The sequence below is a fragment of the Schistocerca serialis genome, chromosome 8, assembly GCF_023864345.2.
Source record: "Schistocerca serialis cubense isolate TAMUIC-IGC-003099 chromosome 8, iqSchSeri2.2, whole genome shotgun sequence".
Taxonomy (NCBI): domain Eukaryota; kingdom Metazoa; phylum Arthropoda; class Insecta; order Orthoptera; family Acrididae; genus Schistocerca; species Schistocerca serialis.
The window spans coordinates 473,415,220-473,434,820 of NC_064645.1; the positions used below are offsets into that span (position 1 = coordinate 473,415,220).

Genomic DNA, 19,601 nt, shown 5'->3' on the forward strand with positions numbered 1-19,601 from the left:
TCCAAACGTCGGTGCTATGTCCTCCTTTCAGTCTGCCCTGTCCTCGCTCGTGACACTGTATAAACACATAATCATTATGGGCGACACAAACATCGACTTACAGTTAAAATCTCCCTCTGCAGAAAAACTAAGGAGACTGTTCCACTCCAATGATATGAGTTTAACACCGCTGGACCCAACTCGTCACACGCCACACAGCCATACACTTATAGATATAATAGCAACAAAGCGACCAGATAAAATAATTCGCGCCAATCAGACGTCTGCTCCAGGACTCTCTGCTCATGACGTGATATTCTTAAATTACTCAGTACATACTACCAAAGAAAAATCTCACCTGGTAACCTACAGAAAGCTAAAAAATGTTAACCATGACGCTCTTCAAAAGGATTGCTCAGACATCCCTTGGCATGATATAAGTAATGAACCTACTTTAGCCGGAAAAATTCGGGAATTATGTCGCAAAATTATTGCACTGTATGATAAACATGCTCCTCAACGCACTGTCAAGGTAAAGAGAGCTCCTGCTCCGTGGCTCACCACTGCATTACGCCAGTTAATGAATAAACGTGATGCTGCACATAGGGCCTTCAAGCGTAACCCAACCCCCGAGGCGTACGAAGCTTATAGGAAACTCCGCAATATAACCAAGCAAAGCGTGAGGAATGCCAAAATCAGACATGCCCGCTCTGTCGTATGCGGCATATCAAAACCTGCTGCACTGTGGAAAAAGCTGCACAGTCTCGGTATAGGGAAGCGAAGATCTGGCGCTGTTTATCAAGCGTCTGCAGAAGAATTAAACGATTTCTTCTCAACAGCTGTAAACTGCCATGCAGCGACAAATTACCAGTCCCAAGATATCAATCTCTCGAGAGACAAGTTTTTCCTAAAACATGTCACTACCGGCACAGTACACAAGGCAATTATGAGAATCTCTTCCGAGGCAGTAGGAAATGATGGAGTGAGCATTGGCATGATTAAGAACGTCGTAAACACTATTTCTCCAGTTATCACAGACATCTTCAACCAGTCTCTTGTCAGTAGTACATATCCTACTGAGTGGAAGCAAAGTTTAATTCAACCTATACCCAAGACTGACAACCCTAACTCGCCAGGTGACTACAGGCCGATCAGCATACTACCTGCAATATCTAAAGCCCTAGAATACATCGTCCATAAACAGCTGACGGATTACCTCAAAACTCATAACATCCACGACAACTATTAGTCAGGCTTTCGAAAGCACCATAGTACAGTAACTGCATTAATCAAAGTAACTGATGACATTAAACATGCTATGGACAGACGTGAAGCTACCATCCTAACACTGCTTGACTTTAGCAAGGCTTTTGATACAGTTGACTTTGATATATTACTAATTAAAATGAGCAGCTGAATTTCTCAGACAGCACAATACACTGGTTCGACAGCTACCTCAAAAACAGAAATCAACAAGTCATTTGTGGGTCGGAAAAGTCATCATGGAAAAACGTGCGCTCTGGGGTTCCCCAAGGCTCCGTTCTTGGTCCATTACTCTTCTCACTGTACATTAATGATATTTCTTCAGTGATTCACTCCTGCAACTACCATCTATATGCCGACGACATCCAACTGAACATAAGTGCAAGCCCCAAGAACATTGCTGACGCAGTAGCGAGTATGAACGCAGATCTTTTCTCTGTTTCTCGATGGGCACAGAACCTAGGTCTGAAACTAAACCCCAAGAAATCCCAGGTCATACTTATATCTCATCCAAAGTCAATCAGTAGGTACTTTCGCGAAACAGTCCCTGAAATACTCCTCAATGGTACCCAACTACCATACCAAAAAAACAGTAAAAGACCTTGGAATAATCATGGATGAACATCTGAACTGGGAAGAACAAACAGTCACAGCTTGCCGGAAATCGCTCTCCTCCCTACATGCAATTCAAAAATTTAGAAAAATATTTCCAACCCATGTTAAACAAAAATTAGTCCAAACACTAGTCTTGCCTATTCTTTACTACTGTGATGTAGTTCAACACGGCACAAATAGTGAAAATTCGAGATGTCTCGAGCTAGTGATGAATGCTTGCGTTAGATACGTATGCAATATACGGTTGTATGATCATATCAGTCCTTCATACTCCCAGCTAGGTTGGATACGCCCACATAAGGGACGCGATCTCCACACGATGTGCTTACTTCATCGATTTCTTAGCCACTGGTGCCCCCAATATCTATCTTCTCACATTAAACACCTATCATCATTCCACAACCACAATAGCAGATCGGATACGTCTAGCATCTTGGCTGTACCTTTACATAACACAAAATCTTTCTCCGTGTCATTCTCCATCTCAGCCATACGACTATGGAACGCGCTCCCCTGTGATCTGCGTCTTATCCAGAACCACTCAACATTCAAGAGGGAACTCAAGACTTACATATTAGGGACGGTATAGCCACCATTGTTGTACCCCTCTTATCTTTTTCTTTCTCCTCTCCATCATAGCTTCGAATTTTACCATTCTATTTCTCTTCCTCTAACCTATCTACCTCTTCTATATCTCTTTCACCCCATTCTATCGTCTTATGTCTCTGCTTGATGAGAATAACTCACAAGCTGCAAGAATATAACGAGAAAATTCCCAACTAGCAATAGGACTGACATTCATAAAAGAAAAATATGTTTACTTTCATATGCATAGTCATTATTATTATTATTATTATTCTTGATTGTTATAATTATTTTTTGATTGTTTTAATTATCATTGTACTACTTTTATCATCTCTATTTTTTTCTTTAACATTAATACTGTATAACATGTTATATGTCCTTAATGTTCTGTAGAAACTGAAATTTGTTGAATCTGAGTATGCATGCTTAGGTGTAAGAGAGGGCCTGAAGGCCCTAATCTTGCCAGGTAAAATAAATGCATAAATAAATAAAATATAACAAAAAAATAATGTCATATAAGCAATTTAATTTGTTTGTAAAAATGTTATGTATTACAATCATGTCAAGTGAGCTCAATGTACTCAGTTACTACTGGAATTCTGTAAATTTAAGGGTAAACAACATTAATTAAGAAATAAGTCAAGCCAGAGAATTCTTGAAAAAAATCTTATGAGCGAAAAATGTGTTTCATCGAAGGCAGATATGTACAATTCTGCTAAATAAATTTGCCAATATATTTGAAACAAAATATTTTATTTAATATTACTGACCAAATTCGCCTATTTATTAGTCATCTTCAAAGTGAACATTTACATACTCATACGATCATACATATATAGCATTAAGAGATCTTACTTTGTTTGTGTCTTAAAAGAAACAGGACATCAGAGAATGCTGTAAGGGCATCGAAATTTTGAAAGCCATACATAAGTCAGCTTAAAGTGGACATTCGTATGCCCAGATTTACAATGAAGTATCTGTACCTGGTATTAAGCTTTTCAGTGTGGTTTTCGCTATGTCAATTTTCTTGGGGTACCAGAACTGTAGTACCTCATGTTTGAGTCTTTGTGCCAGAAAATGAAAATGCACATGAGAAATTGAATGAACAGTTGACAGTAGCCAATGGTGTGAAACTAAACACTTTGTTACTAATAAATTAACTGCCTCTGTGGAAAAAATAATTAAAGCCAAATTTCTTTAGCAAAGTGACCAAAATAACTGCTCTACAAAACGATTAATGCTTGGTTTTTAATAATACGGAAACAAAATAAAATCAGAAATCTGAATGAAATAACGTATTTTTGTCTTTTGTGGTTATGTGAATGTATTTTTCCAATAATTCACTTCATAGCTCCCAGCCACAGATATATGTTTTGTTTTCGTATGACATGTGAGCTGTAAAGGCAGAGAAAATTCAGCAAACTAGGGAAACATAAACACAGGACACAGGTCATGTGGGGACAACTACCTCCACAACAATTTCGTAGAGTATGCGCATATGCAAATCTGGGAGTTTGGGCGCGCCAGGAAATTTTTCCGTGCAGTTTCTGGCAGCTTGCTGTTGCTGCTCATACAGCTAACATCCACACTACCTGTATTCAAGAGCACCAGAAGGCGCTGCTCATATGCGACTTGAGGTATTTGCGTGTGCATCAGCCTGCTGGCAACTGTTCAAACGTACATATTCATGACAACTTACAATTACTTATGTTGATAAGCGTCCTACTTTCTTGGACGATGTTGCTTCCCATACCATACCATACGAGCTCCAGCAATTGCTAATTGGTGGTTGTGCTTTGACTCTGCTGTGGTTCGATCGCCAGAACAGATCTAGAATAGTTTGTTTATTATGTGGAAAATTAGCTTCATGCCAGATCAATGGGCTTAGGTTGCAACGAAGTTAATAAATACTGGTACCATCTTAAGTTACAAAATGTTCTTAAACAGTGCGGTTGGAATATCACTCTAGCATTCAGCAACTACTTATAATCACTTATTTGTAACAGAGTAACACGACATTGTTTGATGTGAGGATTCGGATTAACAAGTATTGAATCCTTAAATGTGTACTTGCTGAGATTCACATTACTGTAGAACAGTCAAATCTGTAAAGGTGTGTTTTTATTTCTGTATAAAGATAGTAATTGTTTTCTTTAGTGTTCGAGTGTAAATATTACCATGAAACTGAAACTATTTGTGGCTTTAGATATTTAAAACCAATCTGGACCATTAGCAAATCATAAGCAAACATAAGTATTTGTATTGGCGCTGTCATTGACTAATGATTATTCTACACAGTAGTGCAGTGTTTGATTCAAAATTAAGTACCATACCGGTCAAACAAATGTACACGCACAGAACTTGTGCCCTATCAGAACCCTGACTAATACTGAAAATAGGAGCAATGCTGAACTGCTGAGACAAAAACCTTTGTGAAGGGACAGAAACGAATGCAAAATCAATTTTATTCATTTGAAAATGATTTTCAAATGAAACGGCGTTATCGTCAGGTAACTGCCTTATTAGCATTTCTGATACTTCTAAACGATTCCTATGAGATACCCATTTCCATATCCCACATCTGTGGGACGTTTTTCCTTTGTAAACGTTCTTCGTCTAAAAGCTGCACAAACCCATACAAATAATTTCACTTGCCGCCATCCTGAAACCATTGTAAGTTGCGTTTTCTACTTACTCGTGTGGAAAGAGGTGGGTAGCGATCGTACAGTAATAACCTGTACTTCTGTGCATACCTATTTATATGTCTTTGCTATATTTACTATCTTTTGGTCTGCTTCGCCAGAGAGTGAGGACAGTCTAGTGTTTACTCTTGCACTGTGATGTTAACCTGTGAACGTTATGCGAATAAATCGTTATTGTGCTGTAAGAAGTTGGTTTATGGGACTCAATACCTACCAAAACTCTACATTGGTGACCCCAGACAAGTTAATTCCGCGTAACGCGAGTTATTGCAGCTCAGTTACGGAATTTTCGAACAAACTATGTTACCGACAATGCATCCGAACAACTATACCATGCCAGCCACCAGATTATCGGTTCCGCCTTCTACGGACATTTTAATTGACTTAGAATCAGGTTTTCTTTCCACAGTGCTTCCGCATAATAGTGCTCCGAATGTGTGTTTACCCACATGGAATTCTTCGACACCTCGTGTGACCGTTAACCGTTACAGTGTTAACAGTGCTACAGACAGTGCTTTCGACTCAGGCATGTCACAATTGCCATTTCGCGGTTTTCCTGACTCCACGGGACATCATTTTTCGCCGTTTGTACCGAATTGTGATATATCGCTAAATGTGCTCAACGGACCAATTTGTGTGTACCGCCGATCGTGGACAGTGCACTACCTTCACTGGACTCAACGCCAAACCAGTTCTGTATGGCTCAGAAGGCCATTCAAAACCAAACTTTCCCGCCGCAACCGCCAACCACGGTTTCTGCCGTGCCTGCCGCTTTGCGTGTTTGGGGAACGATTCCACCCGCTAACATGACAACCGCGACTGTTGCAACCGCGCCGCCCTTCGATGGCAACGTTTCAGTGTATTTTGTGCCTGACTCGGGTACTTTTCATGCATCCCCACCGCAGCCCGCAATTCCGGTGCAATCGGTCACCGCTGCCGTGTCGGACTCCAACCTGGCTATGTGGGACAACATCGCCTCAGAGGCTCTTCCTGCACCGCAGCAACGTCTCAAGTGGCTCTACAACCAACCTGCGTCGCACATCTCCACGCCGTTGAGTGCAGGTCAGTCATTGCCCACCGCTAACGCGGTTTCCTCAGTCCAGTTTATGGTACCCCCATCCTGTGGCCCACCCTCGTCTGCTGTCGCACTTTACTATCAACCAGCTCACAAGCCTGACTTACCGCTCTTTAATCAGGCTAACCCACGCATCTGGTTCGCCATTGTGGACAGTATTTTTCATTTTCTCCGAATTCACGAGGATGACACAAAATTTGCTCTCCTCGTCAGTCACCTCCATAATTTCACGGAGTTATTTTCTGATATTATACTTGACCCACCTGCACATGACAAATATGTTGCACTTAAACAAGCTATTACCGAGCCTGCTTCACGCTCCGAAACTGAATTGTTACGCCTAGCAATTTATCACGAACCACCTGGAGACCAGTCTCTGTCCCAGTACTGGCGATACTTACGAGCTATGGTTCCTAAGTAAGCCCTGCCAGACGACTCCCTTTGGACTATTTGGTTGGATAAATTCCCTTTAACCTTGCAGTTAACGCTCTTGCCACAGAGACACCTTCCCCTAGATGCTAAGCTGCGCCTAGCAGACGAAGCTTATACCCTATTGAAACTCACCAAACAGTTGCTGGTTCCAACAGAGTTTCATCGTACAATCATTACACCTTCCTATATCCCCCGGCGACCACGCAGGACGTGACGCACTCTTCGCCAACAGAGGTTGGCGACTCCGCACGCGCAGCCACACAACCGGCTACGCGCGCCAGCATTAAACCACACACCAAACCGACCGCGCCTGGTACCGGGTCATCTGCCCTGCGGACAGATGACTCCACTGCTTCTACCAACAGCAACAGGGCTCTGTCATCAGTCTGTGGTACTATGCAACATTCGGTGATAAAGCCGCGAAGTGCTGCGCGCCCTGCAATGCTTTAAACTCCGCGGAAGGAGCGGTTTAGGCGCGCTACTCTGTCCTAATGAACCTCTGCGCCTACAATCATGCTCTAATTTTGCGAGCCTTCCGACGCCATCTGCACGCCCGTACGTATATGATCATACATTACACTCTTCATTCTTAATCGATACGGGCGCAGCAATGAGTATATTACTTGCCTCTATAACCCCTGCCACTGGCTCTGCTCCACCTGTTGAGCTTCTTGCAGCTAACCGCACACGCATTCCTGTCACCGGCACAGCTCTCGTCCAGCTCGATTTCAATACTGGTACTACATTCCCATGGTCCTTCTGCGTAGCTTCAGTTGATGAACCCGTCATTGGTATAGACTTCCTCCGTCACTACAAGCTATCAGTGGACATCGACGATTCTTCTTTACTCTCAAAATCAGGCATTCGCATTCCATTCACGACATGCACCACCGACACCTCATCCTCTATCATCGTGGAACGTCGCCGTTGTGAGGCACTTTCCGTCGATTTGGCTACAACCACGTCTTCTCTCATCCACCTCCAATGTGAATCCTCAGCCCTCATGGTTGACAACAGCGCTCTTCGGCGCCGTCTTTGTGAATTACAGGCTGAAATCGACTCCTGCGACCGCACATCGCGTCTCTTACTCCACTCCACAACGTTGTTTTGCCACCGGACCACTCCTTTTCTGGTCACCGTGTTCAGCAAGACGCCGGGGCTACCGATGCCACGGATGCAGCTACTGTGGCTGACACCTCGCCGACCCAGCATGACGCCGCGGCGCCAAGGGTTACCGAGTGGCGCCCGGTTGCCACCCAGACCCCACCACACCGCCACAACACCGGGCATGCCTTGCGCGTGCCTTCGTCGCCTGTAGCTGTCACCATGATGCCTCCACCACTGACCTACGAGGCGCCGGTTTCAGTAACGACGCCCGTTCCGAGATCTGCCGCCACACATGCCGCAGCCGCCACCACATCTACACCGACGCCCTCGGGGCGCCACATACAGGTCAGTCCAGGGTCTCCCTGTGTTGCCCCGCTAGGACAGTCAGGTCGACGACTCCACACGTCAGTGTGTGCTGTAACAGTGGGTACTGTACATCATATTCTCACGACACCGGGACCGCCGATCAGACACAAAGCCCGCAGGCTTAATCCGGAAAAACTCCTGAGTGCACGTGCCATCATATCCGAACTCTTAGACGCCAACATCATCAGATGCTCTAGTAGCAGTTGGTCATCTCCTATTCGTTTAGTAGATAAACCCGATGGCACGTACAGACTATGCAGCGACTACCGCGCTTTGAATTCCAGAACAATTCAGGAATTCACACAGTGGTTACATGGCTCTCAGGTTTTCTCAGTGATAGACTGAGCAGACGATATCGAAAAGACGGCAATTATCACACCCATCGGGCTCTTTGAATACTTATATATGCCTTTTGGGTTAAAAAACGCCGCTCAAACCTGGCAGAGATTTATTGACGAGGTGTTACGTCCTTTCCCTTTTGCATATGCATATTTAGATGACATTTTAATCTTCTCACCCTCTAGCGAGGATCATCAAGCCCACCTACGTGCTGTCACAGACGCATTGTCAAGTGCAGGTGTTGAAATCAACCAGGACAAATCGCAACTTGCGCTTTCACAAGTAACTTCCCTCGGACACGTGGTTTCCGCTGCAGGTATCGCTCCACCACCCCCTCGCATGGAGGTAATTACTAACGTCCCACGACCGAATGACTTTCAAGGGTTACAACGGTTCCTTGGCATGGTTAATTTTTATAGAAGACACATTCCTCATGCCGCTGCATTACAACTTCCGCTTACCGATGCGCTTCGCGGGAAGAATATTTCAGGCACGCGCAAAGTTCAATGGACAGATGAAATGACGACGGCTTTCGACAAACTCAAAACGGCCGTTCAGACAGCAGTGACTCTTACACACCCTATGCCAGACGCACAGCTTTCACTTATGACAGATGCAAGTGACTCAGCAGTCGGCGCCGTACTCCACCAACATTTAGGTAGTTCTGTCGAACCTCTACACTTCTTTTCGCAAAAACTGTCACGTGCTCAGACTAAATGGTCATCTTTTGATAGAGAACTTTTCGCGGTTTACGCCGCCATTCGCCTCTTTCAAGATAACCTCGAGGGACGTGTCTTTGTCATTTACACCGACCACAAACCCCTTGCGGAGGCGATCCACAATCCGAGCGCCAACGCACCCCCTCGCAGACTTCGCCATTTGGAATACATTTCACAGTTTCCAACCAACGCATGTCGTGTTCGCGGTTCCGATAATGTGGTCGCTGATTTTTGGTCGCGGATCGCAGTGGTCTCAGCTGACATATCCCTCACCGAACTTGCACGCCGCCAGCGGACTGAACATGAAACTCGTGCTGAGTTTGATAGCTCAACCTCAACTCTTCGATTTGAAGACCGTCCGCTAACGGACTCAGACCTTACACTAAGGTGTGACATTTCAACTGGACGACCTCGACCATGGGTCCCACTGTCCATGCGACAACCTATGTTCCATGCACTCCATGATTTAGCACACCCAGGCGTCCAGGCGACGATCCGCCTTGTGAATGAACGTTTTCTGTGGCCTGGCGTACGTCAGGACTGCAAACGGTGGGCACAAGCGTGTGTGTCGTGCCAACGTAGGAAGGTTTCCCGTCACACCCACCCTCCTCTCGCCCACTTTGACGTACGTACTGGACGTTTACGCCACGTCCACATTGACATCGTGGAACGCCTACCCCCTGCGGGCCCATTTAACTACTTTTTTACAATGATAGACAGAGCGACCCTCTGGGTCGAGGACACGCCCATCACCGACGCTTCCGCCACAACGATAGTTCGCACCTTTATCGAGTCGTGGATTTCACGTTTTGGCTGTCCCTCCTCTATAACAACGGACCGGGTGCGCCAGTTTGAAGCGAATCTCTTCGCACGGCTCTGTCAACTGTGCGGTGAAGACAGATTCCGTACGACAACTTACCACCCTCAGAGCAACGGCCTGGTGGAGAGGTTCCACCGCACCTTAAAAGCAGCAATCATGCCACATGGTGGCCAGTGGACAGACGCCCTCCCGTGGGTTTTACTGGGCTTGCGAACCGCAGTCAAGGAGGATCTAAATGCTTCACTCGCAGACGTGTTGTACGGGGAACCACTCGTCCTCCCCGCCGAATACGTCGACGACTCACCTCCGTTGCCAACTGTTGACTGACCCCATTTATTGGAGCGAGTACTATCTACAGGTGCATGAAAGGGTACTATTGGGGGGATGCATGTGAAAGAAAACCATACCTCTGGAAACCGGGCTGAAGAGCTTTTTACGTACGATCTTTCATTAAGTCGATACTTATGATCGATACCATCAGTACGAATGATCTTTGGTGTGCATATGTATACTCGAGTGTTTTTTTTGCGCGCGGATGTTTTGTTTACTGGTGGTTAAACATGGGGACAGATAGCAGGCGAATTCAGGGTCCAGAAAATTCGACGTCATATTTATTGCACGTCGAAAAACCAGATCTGACTGACGCAGAGTATATAAAAAGGATATGTCCAAGCAATGGAGTCAGAGCCTGTGGGAGGCATATGGACGAACAGCGTAAAGTTTGTATGTAACTTGGTTGACGCTGTGAATTTTGAATGTAGAATTAGCACCGATGTAATTTGTCATCTGATTTTTGTAATTTTTTTTTAAGACATGAAAACTGGTGTGGTGAGTCAGGCTAAAGGTTCAGCCTATTTGGAACAGGAAAGAACGAAAGTTGTCTGTTCAGTCTTCGATCCCCGAGAAATTCCAAGGAAGTCCGAATACAGCATAAACGGCGAATTGTATTGTGAATTCAAATATGCTCCATTTTCGTGCAAAAAAAGAAGAGGCCATCAACAGGATTCAGAAGAGAAACAATACAGCTTGATGTTACGTAGAGCCTTAGAACCAGCAGTTTGTCGTGTAAGAATTATAAGTGTGTATTTTTTCGAAGAACTTTTCTTTGCTGTATTATTGAAGTATGCCCACAATAATGTATAACTTAACAGTTCGAAATCTCATTTTTATTGTGCTGAGATGCCACTATTTTTTGTGGCCCATGTTTCAAACTTACACGCGTTATTCAAAATAGGCTAATTAAACTTCCCGACCGATTTAAATAATATGTGGACCGGCGGTCGAACTTGGACCAACAGTTTTTACGAACCCCCCACCCCCATACAGCTGAGCATACAGAGTGATCCACCAAAGGGTTCATTTTTCCGATACTTAGCTTCTGCTTTCCAGCCTCCTGCAGGTCCTTGAATAGTACCGTCCTGAGAGGGAGGATACAGCAGAAAACCGGTTAGTCATAACAATAAAATGATTATGTTTGTAGGATGAATTGTTCTGCCCTCCCACCTGCAATGAAATTCAGTGCTCTAGTATAGCCTATTGAATTTCCTTATGGTAAAACAGTTTGAGGGCTGGAACTTGAACCTCAACCCATTGTTTGGAAACTAAGGGGGAGGTCTAGAATACTGAACCAGTCTGTGTGCTGTGTGTGAAGAGCTCAGCTGGTTAGTGCCTAGCCCCTAATACTGTAGAAAGAGCCCTGTTTCGAATCTATATCAGACATTTGCCTTTAATCTTTTAGGAAGTGTTAAAATATTTACTTTTAATCTTTGTTCTGTCTGGTTTCTTTATGGAAGCTTATAATTGATGCACTGACCTCAGTAATATGCAAATAACAAATGAAACCAAGCCTTAATATTTTGTGTTACTGATCATTGATTAATGGATGTCATTATAAGAAAATTTCTGGAAGAAAGGTAGGCAGTAACTGTAACTAAAAGTTTGTATTTCATTTCTGGATATGTTAACTTGTTGCATTCCGGCTAATGGAAGTTAATGTGATGAAATTAGCATTAAATGTTAGATAATTATTAGACCACAGTGTGCTGATCGTTCTGCTGTTATCTTGAAAATTATGCTGCTTACTGATTGTCCTTATTGGTTTTCGTTCATTAATCTGTCATGATAGTGTGCCAGGGGGAAACTCATGTTGAGGTGGATCAAGGTGCAAATCTCTTTGGGCCATCTTGATGTAGGGCTTTCATTATTTCACTAAAACTCTTCAGGTGAATGCTACTATATTATCTTTTAAGAACGAATACCAGTTCTTTTCCCCTCATTTGTCTGTCTCCATCTCAAATGATTCCATTCTTGGCTAGATATTAATCACTTGCCTCTCTTAGGTCTTTCAGGGTATAATTGAGGTTGGCCTCAAATGATAACATTCTTAAGAGAGAGAAGTGTAATGAAGTAGTTTCAACTTATTCATCACTGCAATGATTAATTATGCTCATAGGCAAAGTATACGGGAATGAAATAATGTTGTTACAGTTAGGTAACTCAGGCCAAGACTGAGAGGGGTACATTTATTGTGAAGACCAATAATGAGCCAAAGGAACTTTCACAGAGTATTAGAATCTTTGTAAATGTAATGACAAACTTCTATTATCAGACTCATAAAGTGTGTGGGTTACATGTTGGACAAGGGTTCCGTTGTGATGAGACTCCATTAAGATAAAGCCATTGTCATTAAGGTGATGTGAACCTTAATCTTCATTCCTGAAAGTTGTTGTTCTTGAGGGGATTTTCTGAACATAATAAATGAATCAGTCTGTCCTGTGATTAGTTGTCCCCACTCATTAAATTTTTGGTACTCCAAACAGGATTTTACATTATTTTTGTAAGTTACAGTGCCTTTGTGAAAGAGACGAGGGTGGGTTTTGGATGACCAAGTGATGCCTTGTCATACACATTTGCTTACAGCTCTTGAAATTCAATGGCACATATTACTAACTTTAAATGATGACGGGCAACTGGGATACTTAAAAAATCAGACAATGTTTAGTCTAGTGCGTATGCTTCAAATCAAGTATTCCAAACTGTTCTGAGCTGCATAATCTTCTTCTCCTGTGACCTTTGCAACTGAGACATGAGCTTCTAAGAAGCCAAGTCCCCAGCATAACTAATGTTGTGTTCTTTACTCTTCCTGAGTAAGCAGCTGCCTTGTTGAAATATTCTGCAGTTTCGATGGCAGCATTTTTGTTGGTTAGTTAAGTAGTTACATGTTCCATAGATCATTTGAACAGTTTTATTGGAATGTGGAATGAGTTAGTTTATAGGATATGTATGCGTGATTAGTGTTAACATCAATGAACATACTATCATTTTATTGACAATATTATCAAAAGGATAATTGCTACTCTCCATGTAGCGGAGATGCTGAGTCACAGATAGGCATAACAAAAAGACTGCCAAACAATGTTTCTGGCCAAACATGCATCAGAATCACACACACACACACACACACACACACACACACACACACACACACTCAATGCGTACATACACATGACCACAGTCTCTGGCTCTCCACTATATGATTAATAGCAATTAACCTTTTCATAATATTGTATTTTCCATCCAAGATTTTCCATTGTTATCATGTTATTCCTACTCATGCAACAACACTTTATTAAAGGTCTTTTTGTTTTTTTGTATGGGCTACCACTTTTTGAATATAAATTTGTCAGTGGAATAGGAGGAGTTGTCCTGGAGAAATGAGTTTAAAGTAGATTTAAAATGTGCTTCATTATCTGTAAGAAATTTTATGTTATTGGGCAAATGGTCAACAAATTTTATTGCTGCATGTTGAACTCCTCTGCCACTGACAGCTTTAACAATGGGTAATAAGGGTCATTTTTCCTCTGTTGTTGTAGGTATGTACATCACTGTTCTTCCCAAGTTGTAGTGGATTATTATTTATGACAAAATTTGTTAGTGAAAATATGTATTGTGATGGTGCAGTTAAAACGTGTAGCTCCTTAAAGAGGTGCCTACATGATGTCCGTGGGTGAACACACATTATTCTTACAGCATGCTTTTACACAATCAGTACTTTCTTTCTAAGTGGTGAGTTGCCCCTGAAAATTATTCTGTACAACTTTATTGAGTGGAAATATGCTAAATATGTCAGGAGGATGATACGTTTAATACCAGTATTAGCAATTATATGAAGAACAAAAGTAGCCGAACTTAATTTTTTGAGAAGCTCAGTAATGTGCTTCTTACAGTTTAAGTTTTTGTCAAATATGTACGCCCAGAAATTTGGAGCATTCTACCCTACTTACTTACTGACTGCTGTTTGTATGCTACTTCAGTAACTGGTAGGACTCTATTTGCTGTACAGAACTGAATGTAGTATGTTTTTTCAAAATTTAGGGAGAATCCATTTTCAGAGAACCACTTAAGAATTCGTTGGAAACTGTCATGTACTAACTCTTGTGTTGCCTTCTCTCTAATGGGATTTATTATAACATTATTATTGTCTGTAAGAAATGCCAAGTTTGCTTCTTGAATGTTAAGTGGAAGGTCATTCACATATAAAAGGAATAGGAGTGGACCCAAATTTGAACACCTTTGGACTGCCTATGTGATTTTTACCTGTCACTAGTTTCTTTTTTTATCTTTCCTACATTGTCTGAATCATCCAGCATAATTTTTTGCATTCTGTTTGTCAAGTGTGTCAGGCCATCAGTTCCATAAAAATTGAGTTTTTGTAAGACAGTGTCATGATCTACGCAATCAAGGCCTTGGAGAGACCACAAAAAATACCAACAGGTGATGCATTATTATTTAAGCCTTTTTGTAATATTTGATGAGCGAATGTATAAATAGCATTCTCAATCAAGCAACATTTGTGGAACCCAAACTGTGACATTATGCCCAGGAATCTTTTAAGTAAAACTATTAGCTGATGTGAAAGTAATTTTAGATGTTCAGGAAATAAACAGTTTGTACTGTGAACAATGTGAAATGTAGGTTGCCACTATGTAATCCACAGTTGTATACTTTGTTTGAGGTTTTAACTAAAGAGAGAACAGTGCAAGTAACCTAAGGTTTGATACACTGGTATTTTCCAAGAAGATAGCTAATGATAGGCTAATGAAAACTACATCTGTACTCACCAAGGCACTTATCAGTTGTGGCAGGGGCTCCTTCAGGCACCACTATCATTTTCTCTCTTCACTGTTACGTTCACGATTGGTGTGTGAGGTGCAGGCTGTGCATTAGCTCTAACACACTGATTCTTTCTTCTTTGCCATACTGCAAGATACATGTGGAAGGAAGCAATATTTTTTGGAAAAAAATTCTCTCTGAATTTTTATAGTAACCCTTTCTGGTAAGCACAATGTCTACTATGTAGCATCTGCTACTGAAGTTACTGAACATCCCCATGACACTCGAGAGCTACTTAATAAGTCTGTGATGAAATGTGCTGTCCTGTGAATCTATTGTATCTTCTGCAGACTGATGAACAGTAATCAAGAAATGATTGAACATGAGTTTTGTAAGCTTCCTTCCCTAGAATTCTTCCAATGAATCAATCTGCTATCTGTTTCTCTTGTAACTTGTTTCATGTGGTTGTTGTTCTTCAGCTGCCTCCTGATACATACTCCTCAATATTTTTCTGTCCTTAACATTTACGTTGATCAGTGGTCAATAATATAGTTGGACAATAATGGGTCTTACCCTCTATTTAAACTGTTGGTTCCTGCACCAAATGTCAGTCTTATGCTGATCTTCCTTCAATTCACAGCAATTTTCTGGCATTCTGACTTGGCTGTATATAAAAGGATCATCTATGAACAGCCTTATGGAACTTAATAAAGTTATCAGTAGATCATTCATAAATCATGTAAACAGTGATGGTCCTACATCATGTTTGGTTAAACAAAATGCTACTTTTTTATCTCATGATTTTGCATCATTTAGTGTGATGTGTTGAGTTCTGTCTGCTAAGACAATCCTGAGTCCAGTCACAAGTTTGGTTCACTGTTCTGTAAGCTCATATTTTGTTCTCTAGGCAGAACTGTATCAAATTCTGTCTGGAAGTCAAGGAACAATACATAAATCTGGTTGCCATTATATACTGCCTTTCTGGATCTGGTTGGATTAAAAGGAGGAACTGTGTTACAGTCTTGTACGAAGCAACCACTTACATTATTTTGTTTGTTTACTGATTGTATTACCCTATTATATTTCTTTTATCAAAGTTGAGATGTCAGATATTTATGTCAAAGAAATTTGATAGTGTGATAGGGAGCTTGTCAAATTCTGCCTTTCATCAGAGAAATACGATGCCATAGATTTGATAGTGAAAGTCACTTGTCTTCTGTTCACTACAGTGTGAAATGTAACTGTTTGGAGCACTGGCATCGTTACGGCTATTTGACGTCTGTGTAGTGTGTTTGTAAACATGGCTTCAGAGTTTAATTGGTGTGTTCCTTGGACTCTTTTTAATAACCTTGCCTTAATTGGGAGGGGAGTGAGCAAGGGGCACAATGCATGCTATTAATTGTGTACTGATGGGCAGGTGGGATATGCTGCAGGCAACTTCAGAGCCACATCCCCGGCCATTCATCTGTACATCTGAAACATCCAGGCAGCTTTTCAGCAAGCCAGAATGAAGGAGCTGGTCACACTATCAAAGAAAATTTTTTTCTTAGCTTTCCATTCTACATTGTCTCTTTTTGAACTATGGATACCACAAATTAAAAAGTGCTACATCTGTTATTAATTTTATAGTTGTTGGAAGACTAAATCTGTTAAATAAATTATTCAGAAATAAAAGTAGTTTTTACTGCCCATACAGCGTACTAAACATTTATTTACCTTCAGATATTCCTCCTCGAGTGCTTTATAAATCGCTTCACAAATTTCTGAAATAATTTTGGTTAATGTGCATTGTGGTATTCGAGTGCTTTATTGTAAACTACAGTAGCTGTCTCCTGTATCAAGAAATCACTGTGTTATGGTGACTCTGTCTTCTGCATATATGGCATTTCTCAAGTGAATATCCTGTTTTGTAGTATGAGAAGCCACTTTACTGAGCAAATACTGAAATGCACTCTCATCCATTTGTAAGTAATTTATATATGATTTGAGGTCCTCCACTTGCAGCTCTCTTAACAAATTTTGCTGAATGCTTTTATCATCTTGACATAAAACACAAGGCTGCACTCAGTGTGTTTTCTTTTTTCTGCCACTTCTATTCCATATGCACAGACAGTGCAATTACGGTGCAAGCAACTGCAGCGCATAATTATTTTTTTGACTGCACCACGTTGAGCTTTGATGAAAAATATGACGACAGTGTAATATCCTTTTCTAGTGCCATGTCAAAAGAAGTTTGACAAATGTTTGATCATATTTCTTTGTCAAAGAAATATGATATTGTAACAATGGCCTAAGACCAAAATGTACAATACTTCTTAGTGTCCGTTGGTCAATGTTTGATGTGGATTGCTCAGACAATATTTAATTGGTTCCTTATCATAATTACTCAGTAAAATTTTTTCCAAACATTTACTAAATTCTTTTTAGTACTTTAATCATTCATACAGTAACAGCTATATATTCACTGATTCATTGCTCTGCAGGATGGTCCATGCGCGTGGAGCCGCCATTCTAAAACCAAAAAAGATGACTAAACATATTGCCAGTCAAGTAGAATGAGAATGGAGATGGGGGCAAAGTCTGTGACGTTATGTTGCCAACATTGTGGTCAATTTGGGAGCTGCCATCAGCTAGACAGAGAATCATGTGAGAAAAATAATTGTGAGTTTCATTTGAGCAAAGCTTTATTCACTCTTGAGTTTTGTTGCATTTTCCACAGAACATAGCAAGTGTAGGAGATAACACACAGAGGTTATAGGATATGTTCAAAATGTTATCCATCACATTGTAAGTTGGTTGTTATCCACTAGGCTTATTCTTCATAGACTTAAACCAACATTTGTAGTAGAATGTGAGCGCAAGCATCAATTGTCCACTCCCTGAGATGTGCAGGGTTTACTGATGTATGGCTGACACTGGTTTCATGCAAGATGTGGTGAGTGCTGCACTCTTGTCTCTTGCTGAATGATACCATAGTAGTAGTTGGTCTTCTTTCATCTATAGCCATTGTTGGTCATCCAGGTTTCAGTTTGTATAACACATGGCCAGTTTCACAGAATTTTGTGAATGGTTTCACCACCACGCTGTGGGTAATGGGTAGCCTGTCTAGGTGGCATTTGTTGAACTCTTCTGTGACAACACTGGTGTTGTTCTCTTCTGATATCAGCATAATCTCACTTTGACTTATGTAATGCTATCAGGTTTCCTGTCACATGCAAGGAAGTAACATCAGTCATTTCTCGAGAATGAATAAAGTTGTGCTAAAATGAAAAGCACCACTGATTTCTGATGTAATTCTGTATCTGTTTGATATGTCACATGACCCTCTTTCCATTTTCAAGTTGTGTGTTGCATTGAATATAGTGGGCTTCCAAAGTGGTTGCCGTGTTGGTAACATAGCCTCAAAGATTTTGCCTCCTCTCCCATTTTTTTCTACTTGACTTTATGTGTATTGTTTTTGCTTTGGAAAGTTGGCTCCACATCTTTGTACCTCCTTGGCAGTAACTGAATTGAAACATTCAGGTCTCGAATAGATTGAAAAATCAGCCAACCAGTTGCAAATAAAGGTTTATTTGACCATGGTTTCGACATTTGTAAAAATATATTCTTCAGAAGTATTGGCCTTATAACATCACATGATGCAATAGGCGTCACAAGATAAAATATTTGGGTTAAGTTACATATACCTTATGTCTGAGACTAAGGCCAACCGCTATCCTGTGAATGTGTCTTGGTCTTTCTTAAGTTTTGCTTCCATTATTGAGTGCAACATCAAAGCTTCCTCTCCAGTGCCTGTATCTTTCCTAAAGCCAAACTGATTGTCATATAACTGATAGGATCCTTTCTTCCAGGAGTGCTAATTCTGTGAGGTTTCCAGAAAAGCTTCTGTTAGGTTTGGAAGGTAGGAGATGAGGTACTGGCAGAATTAAATATGTGAGGACGGGTCATGAGTTGTGCTTGGGTAGTTCAGTCGGCAGAGCACTTGCCTGTGAAAGGCAAAGGTCCTGAGTTCGAGTCTCGGTCCTGCATACAGTTTTAATCTGCCAATAAGTTTCATATTAGCGCACACTCTGCTGCAGATTGAAAATGTCATTCTTGTCTGCTGAAATCAAGCAATGGAAAATCCAGGATGGCATGTAACAATATTGAGAAGGAAAGTTGCTACTCACCATATAGCGGAGATGTTGAGTCGCAGATAGGCACAACGGAAAGATTTTCACACTCAACATATCCGCTATATGGTGAGTAGCAAATAATATTGTCTGCTGAAAGTTTGACAACACCTGAAACTTCCAGTAATCTTCTTCCAGTTGTTGGAACTTCCTGCAGTACCCTTCCCAGTCATCAGCAGTTACTGACAGAAGGAATTCATTCGCAATCTTAAACAGATTATCTTTTGACATGTCCACTGAAATGTTGCGCTTCCTAAAGAATCTTTTACTTTTGCCTATGGCTGTTCCAAACACTCAAATCACAATTATAGGGTG

At 41.5% G+C, this 19,601-nt stretch overlaps 1 protein-coding gene across 1 annotated transcript in view; it reads left to right on the plus strand.

Annotated features, from left to right (window-relative positions):
- Positions 1–10,519: 10,519 nt before the first annotated feature.
- Positions 10,520–19,601, plus strand: part of LOC126416424 (exosome complex component MTR3-like) — a 31,647-nt gene continuing 22,565 nt past the window's right edge. Inside the window, exons 1-2 of the mRNA XM_050084144.1 lie at positions 10,520–10,725; positions 10,814–11,067. Of these exons, the coding sequence (XP_049940101.1) occupies positions 10,563–10,725; positions 10,814–11,067 (417 nt within the window). The 5' untranslated portion in view covers positions 10,520–10,562. The remainder of the gene's footprint in view (positions 10,726–10,813; positions 11,068–19,601) is intronic.